Below are 8,744 nucleotides of genomic sequence, written 5' to 3'. Positions count from 1 at the left end.
AGCATCCAAGACACCAGATTGCTGCCAGTTTTGGGATCTCTGATGGAAGGAGTGTCGACTCTGATGTTGTGCAGTATATTCTGAGACATTTTGGATTGTTCAACCGTTGTCTATCTCCTGGATTTTGGATTGTTCTACTGTTGCCTATCTCCTGAGTTTGGTGCTTGTGACGCGGACACTTAAGTTTTGAATTAAAGCATTCCCTCCTCTATAAAGATTCTTCTATTGCACACACCTTATCCATTTCTATTTCCGCTAAGTGGAGAAACTAGCTGAGGTCTAGGTTTTTCTAATGGAATACAATCTAAGAAACATCTGCTTACACATGCACACATTTCCAGAGTCTTCGAATTGACTTGTGTATAAGTCATGATGAGTGCTACCACTTTAAAAGAAGGCTAAGTGAAAAGTTGTCCGAGTGTGTCTTGCTCCAGGCGACAATTGCTTGTGAAGTATAGATGCGAGCAACCAAAATAGGCCTCAACTGCAGTAGGCATCCTCTCCGAAAGAAACAATTAAGGATTAAAGAGGATTTACACTAAATTTCATCAAAGATGGGTTCAATCCATGTGGTCTCTTAGATAATAAAGCTCATCGACTCATTAGAACTCCGTTACTTTTAAAAGTAATGCAAACACCCAATGCTGCATGAAATTGAATCTGCAAATGCTAAATACCCTCGCTACAATGGCATGTGTCAAACATCCTTGGCAGTTCCAAGGTATATAACAGTTAGTCAAACGATTATGAATAGCATGCAGCAGAGAATCCAGTGTCCAATTTGAGAGAATCAAAAAACATTCTTTCATCGTCAATCAGGAAACTTTCTCCTACATTCAATGGCACCTTCCCAAAGATAATCCCCAAGAAGCCACCAATATTCTTCAATCCATAGACCTGTAAGGTCCCACGTTGTACTCTAGAGACAGAACACATGTTCCCATTCTGCATCTCCTTCAATGGAAGCCTTTCGATCCTCCGATTCACTTGGTCTTAGGCATATTATTTCTGCTTTACCCTGCCGATGAGTATCCCAAATCACCTGAGATTGCCTCTCCTGTAAAATCTCTGTTGCAACTTGCAACTGCTGTGGAGCATCATTAGAAGCATGATGACTAACATGGATGCTTTCAACTTGGGGAACGCTGGTGCAACCCCCATCCGATACTGCTTGTCCATCCTGAAAATCATGGCTCGGAGTGTCATCTTCCACTTTTCCTGAGAGGAAATTTGAGTCTACAGAACACAATGAATCAACCTCCTCAAAGCGTCGCTTTTCTACATTCGCAGCACATGCTTCAGATCGCAAAGTAACTTGAAGGTGAGCATCAGAATTTACTGCTACATCAAATGCAATGGCTTCATCTGAAGGTAGGTTCTTTGCATACTCCAAGGGCTTGTCAAGGTCCAAAAACAACTCACTTGTATGACTATTACAGGAGCAATTCGAACTCAAATCAGATGCTTGCCTCCCTAAAAGAAGAAATGGATGGTGAGTCAAACCTTCAGCATTAGGAACAAGCGAGTCGATGTGGGACTCCAGCGGAGTGTTACAAGCCCTTTCGACTTTATCATCCACGTTCTCATTGTTGCAAGTTCCCCTTGCTTGAAGAAGGGAATATCGTGTTATTACTTCCTTGGTATCTGGGAAAGAGCTCGACGATTCCAAGTCTACCTCAACACTTCTAACTGGTCCAAAGCATCCTGTCAGCATCTCCTCATTCTTGGGGAAGCATTTTCCCCAGCTTTCAGAAGCATGCAAGTTGCTCTCTCTCTCTGACTTTGAAGGTGGCTGCTCTTCACTATGACAGCTTGTGAGATCCAAAGGCTTGCAGTGTGACACGCCAGAGTCTCCTGATATGAGCCATTTCAAACTTCAATCATCGCCTCACACTAAGAAAAACAACCCCCCACACACACACCACTCCCTACCCCCCCCCCCCCTTCCCCGCCCTTTCCACACGCCCACCCCAGAAAAACAGGAGAGAAAGGGCAGAAGTCTTGCTTGAATTTATAAATCATGCTAAGCTGAATAGTACTCATCAGTACCTCGATGCTCAAGTTTCCTCATTGCTTGGCTCAAGCCTTCTAGCTCAGCTCTTGTCTTCATTATTTCTGACCTTGAATTATGCAAGGCCAGTTGAGCCTCTGTCCAAAGTTTCTTGTAACCAGATATTGTGGCACTGCTTTCACTGCGCTCATACGCAATGTCCTCTTGCAACTTCAGAAGCTTATGTTGCAACCCCGACACTTCCTCCTCAAGTGACTTCTCTATACATTTTTTTATGAATGAACTTGAAACCTCTCCCACATGATCTTTTATGCTGGTGACCTTCCTGTTTCTTTCCAAGTCCGTGCCGTGCAAATCTTTTCCATTTGTAGGGGGCAATGGTGTTGTCTCAGCTGGTAAAACTCTCCTATGATCTAGAGTGGTCGTTGAGGGAGGCATAAACATCAAACCACTCTTCGTACTTGCCTGTTCATTAAATCCTGTACACACATCAGCCTCCTCTGACGTTTGGCCCGCTTTCTGCCCCTGTGACTGTCCCTGCTAATGTCTTCCATGAAGGCATGTAAGAATCTTAAAAGAAATAGTAGAATCAAACTAGTAGAGCTGAATTGGCATCTCATGACCAAAAAGACGAACACTAGGTACAAGAACTGGCCTCTCCCCTAGTTGGCCCTTTTACCTTATACAGGATACAAAAAAATACCCATAATGGCCTTGATAGTCTCACCAATTGATACCATTAACTCCTCTCTATCGCACAATCCATAGCTTACCAAAAAGGTTACAGCACAAACACAGAGGAGCAGTCGAGGTAATATTCATCAAGGAACTAACTAATGGATGGTGGCCAGTCAAAAGAGTAGAGCTCAAGCGAGGCATAAGATCCGAACAACGACAACAACAAATCCAAGATTCCATGGTTTTACAATTGGCAAACAAAGCTTCACACAGACAAAGAGAAGACAGACCTGGAAACTCTCCCGTGTCTCCATGATAGGCTCGTGATTTGCCTTGGCCAAGCTGTCAGATGACCGCTCCAACAGACAACGAGAAAGCATAAAAATTGAGTCTTCGATGGCATTCACATCCAAAGACTCTGAAACATTAGGGAGCTTTCCAGACTGGCTTGTTAGCAGTACTTTGGACAAGTTGTAGATGCTTGAGATGAGCAATTGGCACCCATTTGAAGATGGCAGAACTTGTGAAGGTATATCATTGTTTAAACATCCTTTTTCAGTATGTGATGAGTCCAGATCACATTCTGAGGCTCTACCACATTGAGCATTTTCAGCATTATCTCCATAGAAGCTTTCTTTTGTTTCTGTGTTTATGGGGGTATTGACATTATTTACAAAAGATTTACATGAACTTTTTTGCTTTAAATCCAATGTTGCAGTACTTAAATGAACACTGCTTGATCCACCTTCACATCCATCTACACAAGAAGCAGACTTTGATCCAGCAAGAAATCCTTTTGTACAAGGAGGCTGACTGCTTTTAACTGATTCACTAGGTGCATGGTCAGTAGTTCCATGAAGAATTCCGGAACGGATAGGGTCCAGAATTTTCTTAGATCCAACCTTGTATGGAAGGTCCACAGAATCACCCACTCCAAACAAATGTTTTGTTCCACGTGTGTCTTGCCATCCTTGTTGAAGGGTAAAGAAAGTCGCTTTCTTTTCCTCCTGAGCCTGTTGCTGGTCATTTTTCCCAGAATTCACTGCAACTTGCTGAGGCCAAGGTTCAGAGACTGTAAATGAGAAACCTGCATTAAGTCAAAGGCTATGAAAATTCAAAATTCAACCAAATTACCCCAATCAATCCAAAATCTATTTGTCTGTATATCAGTTTCAAACAGATATGAGCCTATCATAACCAAAAACATGGTCAGCAGAAGCGTAACCATATGCAACCACATGAAACACGTTTCTACATTTTAGAAAGAACATAACAAAAAGTAGTCGATGCACTTTCAAGTTTTAACATCTCACTGCAAACTTCAACAAAGTCGTTTTATGTCTTGAATAGGGCAACAAACATGAAAGAGATCGGTTCGCATAGGCATCTGCAAGTTCACATGTGTCAAGCTAAAAAGAGGTTAACTTCAAACTAAAGATACAACTCAGGTATCCAACACAGCATTGTTTGAACTAGCCCTTGCAGACTTCTTCCAAGCAATCTTGCTCAATACTATAAGAACCCAAGAGCACTTGTAAAAAGCCCGTTGAGCTCATTGCCCCTACTCTTGTATTGTGAGAAGGCCTACAAGACTAGTGACAGGCTAAAAGAAATCAATTCAAGAGACTCGACACAAGTACGTTAAGGCTCAAAAAGGAATTTTGATAACAATACAAGCAAGGTGGAATTTCGTAATTTCTCACTTTGATCAGCCTTGTTATATGCAGACCATGATTCAACTGTTGGCAGAACCAAGGAGTCCAGAACATTCTGGGGAATGCTAGAAACAAATTTTTCTGGGTCACGTCTTCAAAATGATGCCTTGCTCACTACCCCCCAAGCTACAAGACTAATGACAGGCATACTTAATTTACCATGAGTTGATTTGGTCTTGCATACTATGTTGTGATTCACACCCATTTTTCACCACATTTGAAACACAGACCTTTCTTTCTCCTCTCATTCATAAGAGAGTAAGATAAATGGTTATGTATCTCCCACTTCCATGATCTGTTTTAGGATCTCTACCAGAACTACTAGACCAAGAAAATTTAGTAGTGGAATATACCTAGGAATAATTTTACCTTGAACCACGAGAGGGTCTTTAAGTCAAAACGAGATTTCTGCTCAAAACCAGGCTTCTTCAGTGCATAGTCCACAGTTGCTAGAATTACCCAATAGCAATGGATTTCTCCTTAGAATTATACTTTCGTTCAAACTGACCTACCAACTACAAAGATTCATCCAAGGTCCTGGGGTCTAGATGCCATGCAACCCATGGATAAACTTGACCAACCTCTGTTTGTCATCCAAGGATGTGGTTTTATCCATCTGGCCACTAGGTGCAAAGGAGCAATCTCACATAGAGGGAAGGCGAAGGCAATATCCTCCAAAATTGCTTAAAATCCTGCTCGATTGAACCAGGTTGTAGCAGTCATACCATTGGCAAACAATAATGATCAACGGTAAAGGTGGTTTCTGGAGCGTTCTCTTTTACGTCTTTGCTACAAAGAGAACCTCTCCTAGCAGAGATCGCAAATAAAACTTTTTGCAGGTGAAGATAAATTTATTTGAGCATTTGTCTACACAAGAAATCTTTTGCTAGAATTTGCTCAAGGATGTCTCATCCTCTAAAGAGAGAGATATACTAATATCAGCGTTGTGAATCAAGTGAACTTCTCTTAGTTTTGAAGCAACTTGATTTACAGGTGTTGCTTTCCAATGTGATAAGAAACCTTACACCCCTGAAAATTCTTCTACTTGGAGAGCAAACTTTGAAACTCCTTTATCTATGGCTTTTAATAGGCACGAATCCTTGAAGAAGAAAGTCAAACTTTTATGCCTTCCAAGAAAAGGCCTATGCAATATAAGTTGGGTTTTTTGTTAAAGTCTTCTAATAAAGGAGGGCGTGCATTCATAGCCCAAAACAAGAACTTTAAGCCTATCCTCTAAAATCAGAGAGTGATCCTTCTGTCTCTTCTATGAGAGCACGTTTAATTGAGCGCAATGGACATTACTTAGTTTGGAACCTTGCAACAACAAAGTTGAGAAGAAGCTAACGTTAAATCGTCATAAAGTCATTCGGAGACAAAAAGATTCCCAAGAGCTTTCATTGCTTATGGTAAAAGAGAGAAAAATGGATCTGCACGCTTAACTCACGTTACAGAAAAAGCGAAACTCATAAAAAAACACCTAGTTTCCTTAAGAATTTTCTTGGGGGAAGCAGGTCGACCTTCTACGGAAGCAACCAAAATATTTAACACCAGATTTTTGTTTACTAAATAAGGAGGTAGCGGCAAAGTGTTGAACATGCCAAGGGACTGCATATAGTTCCAGTATTCACCTCAATGCACGTACCAAGGGAAGAAGATGCCTCAGAAGAATGCCCCTCCAGCCTGATCTTGGCCTGGTTTGAGCCCGATTCTTCAGCCTTAGAACTCCTTAGCTCGTCAAAGATAGATCCCTCCCTTTTGTTATCCCATTTATCCAAATTTATACTGGAATTGTCCGTAAAGGTTGGTTGGCCACCTGGTACCATGCTTACCCCATCTACATCCAATGTCCCGTTGAGTTGCCAACTTGTAGGCGAACCAATACTTTTTCCGCCTTGAGCAACGGATGCACCTGGAAAAGAAGTCTCAGTTTAACTGTAAGATAAATAGGGTCTAGTTCGGGGTACTTAAGGCGCAAACGCTGTACCTTGGCCATGCAAAAGAGTCGAACTATATCCACTGGGTTTCTTCACTGGGAAAACCGATGCCTTGCTTGGCGAAGAATTGCAAGCCTCTTCTTGAACGGAAGGAGATTCTGAACGATATGTTAATATATCTGAGTCAAAGTACGAAGAAGGCGTCGGTTCGCATGTCGCAGGCAGATGTTCCGTTGGAGATCGTACATCGACGTGCGAACCGTGGGGATAATCCAAGGCAGGCCAGAACTCCGATAAACGAGCATGGGAACCCCACGACCACGGCTGCTGTCCGTAAAAACCATGAGCGCTCCAAGCAGCGCGGTAGGACTCCAAATCCGAGCTTGAACGATCTGCGTAATCGTAATTGGAGAAACCGGGAACGCAGCAATGCTGGAGAGTGTCATCCGGTAATCGAAAAGCTTGATAGTGCGCGAAGCCAGTGCAGGAAGGCTTGAAGTCGAGGTCTGAGGAAAAGGATGGAGGGGGGAAGGGAAAGGAGCTTAAAGGATTGGGAGGAGGGGGGGGGGAAGGGGAGAGGGAAGAAGGGAGCAAGCCAAAGGCAGGCATGGCGATTGGAGGAGATGAAGCTTTGCAAGCTATGGCTATGGCGATGAAGATGAAAATGGAGATGGAGATGAAAGGGGCTCTTTTATTATTATTATTATTTTTTTTTTTGGCCTTCTTCTTCTTTCTTTGTGTTTTGCATGCACATCTTCTTACCCCTTCGTTCACATCACCATCTTTTTCATTAGCTTTGCTTCGGGCCGGATTCACACCACCTCGCCCGGTGGCTATATAAGAGCAAGCCCGTGCAGTGCTCTCACCGCTTCGAGGTGTTGCATGATTGGTGGCGTGAACCACCACACCCATCTGCCATCCTCCCATTCTGTTTCCTCTTCCATTCGCCATGGCACGCTCAATAGAAGGTTCTGCATTCTTGAATTTGGCTCAACAATGTGAAATGCTTCGAACTGACCGGTGGACTGAAGGGCTAATCACGTCCCCTAAACTGACGCGGCCATCGTCTTTATCCTTGTTTCAAGTGTTAGTTACAACTGCTGCATGCGCAGCTACGTGGCATACGTGGCATGTAGCAGCCGCGTCACACCTCCCCCCTCAGCTGAAAGGGCTTCAGTCGACAAACATGCGCAAAAGTTTGAGTGCCATTAGAGAGACGTCGGAGCTTGTAGGTGTAGCAGCAAAGACGCTGGATGACTTCATAGGGGCCTGTCCAGCTGTGCATGAAGCTCTCAGATAATCCTTTTTTCCGAACAAGATAATAGACAAATACAAGATCATTGTCGTTGTATGCTATGTCTTCATGACCATTGTTGTAGTGTTTTTGTTGTCATGTCTGTGCAATCTGTAGGTTTCGAAGAAGAGCTGATCGAAGAATGGACTGTAATTTTTCAAGATTTTGGTACCAATCACTTACATCTTTGAACCTGAGTGGAATGACCAGATCGGGAAGCTGCGGCGGGAACTATGGATCACGACCATAGAGGGCTCTGAAAGGGCTGATCTGCGTAGAGGCTTGGAGTGTTGTTCTGTAGGCATGTAGAATATAAGGTAGAATTTGATCCCAATTGTCGTGTGAGGGATTGATGTAGACTCGGATCATTTGCTTGAAAGTTTTATTGAGTCATTCTGTCAATTCGATTGTCTTATGGTGATAGGGACTGGAAGAAGTGTTTTGGATGCCGAGACACTTTGTGAGGACTAACATGACTTGTGAAGTGAAATTCGATCCTTGGTCAAAGAGAATTGTAGTTGGGCAACCATGTCTTGAGATGACGTTGTCGATGAAGAATTTTGCAATTGCATTTGCAGAGATGTCTGGGACTACTGTAGCTTCACACCACCGAGTTAACTATTTAGTTAGAACAATAATGTATTTATTACCTACAGGCATTTCTAGAAACGGGCCAATAATATCCCATGAAATGAGTTCGAAAGGTCTAGAAACTTTGATACTTTGAAGAAGACCTGGTGGTTTGGATGAGGACGATTTAGTAGACTGACAAATTAGGCAAGAACGGAGGTAAGAAGAGATATAAGGTCACATTTGAGGCCAATAGTATTGTTGATGAATTACTCCGAGGATTTTATGGATTCCAAGGTGGCCGAAAAGGGGATGGGAATGAAAGTATTCTACTAGGTGATGACGAAGGGCTTGAGGGACAAAAGGTCTGGGTTCGCGTTGGGCAAAGACATAGAACAGGAGGTTGTTTTGTAGAATGAAGCTCTTTTGGTCAGGATGAGTTGTGGGATTTCTAAGGTTGGCAATTATTCGACTGACTTCTGTGTCTGCCTATTGTAATGTAGGAAAAGTTGTGAGATCGACAAGTTGAACAACTGAGGGGA

At 42.9% G+C, this 8,744-nt stretch overlaps 1 protein-coding gene across 7 annotated transcripts; it reads right to left on the bottom strand.

The window, feature by feature from the left end:
- Positions 1–577: 577 nt before the first annotated feature.
- Positions 578–6,997, bottom strand: LOC147880005 (uncharacterized). 7 transcript variants are annotated; one of them, XM_087371671.1, is made up of 6 exons: positions 6,389–6,997; positions 6,047–6,313; positions 2,980–3,776; positions 2,050–2,551; positions 1,504–1,854; positions 578–1,278 (listed from the first exon to the last, which is right to left on the bottom strand). In XM_087371671.1, the coding sequence occupies exons 1-6, from the start codon at positions 6,945–6,947 to the stop codon at positions 920–922; spliced, it is 2,835 nt and encodes a 944-aa protein (XP_087227797.1). In that variant the 5' UTR covers positions 6,948–6,997; the 3' UTR covers positions 578–919. The 7 variants fall into 7 exon arrangements, with proteins under 7 accessions (XP_087227797.1, XP_087227798.1, XP_087227793.1 ...); XM_087371672.1 differs by having other exon boundaries at positions 578–1,236; XM_087371673.1 differs by having other exon boundaries at positions 991–1,180.
- Positions 6,998–8,744: the final 1,747 nt, after the last annotated feature.

This window comes from Dipteris shenzhenensis, chromosome 33 (genome assembly GCF_047967505.1).
Source record: "Dipteris shenzhenensis isolate YYH24624 ecotype China chromosome 33, Dip_SZ_1.0, whole genome shotgun sequence".
NCBI lineage: Eukaryota > Viridiplantae > Streptophyta > Polypodiopsida > Gleicheniales > Dipteridaceae > Dipteris > Dipteris shenzhenensis.
Note: the sequence above shows the minus strand (reverse complement) of the source record. Positions and strands in the feature narration are given on the sequence as shown.

Excerpts from the sequence above, each read along its gene's own strand:
- LOC147880005 (XM_087371667.1), bottom strand. The coding sequence starts at position 6,947 with ATGCCTGCCTTTGGCTTGCTCCCTTCTTCCCTCTCCCCTTCCCCCCCC. Across the intron at positions 2,552-2,979 it reads AGACACGGGAGAGTTTCCAG|CAGGGACAGTCACAGGGGCA; the intron begins GTCTGTCTTCTC and ends GGAAGACATTAG. Across the intron at positions 1,855-2,049 it reads GAGGAAACTTGAGCATCGAG|GAGACTCTGGCGTGTCACAC; the intron begins GTACTGATGAGT and ends GGCTCATATCAG.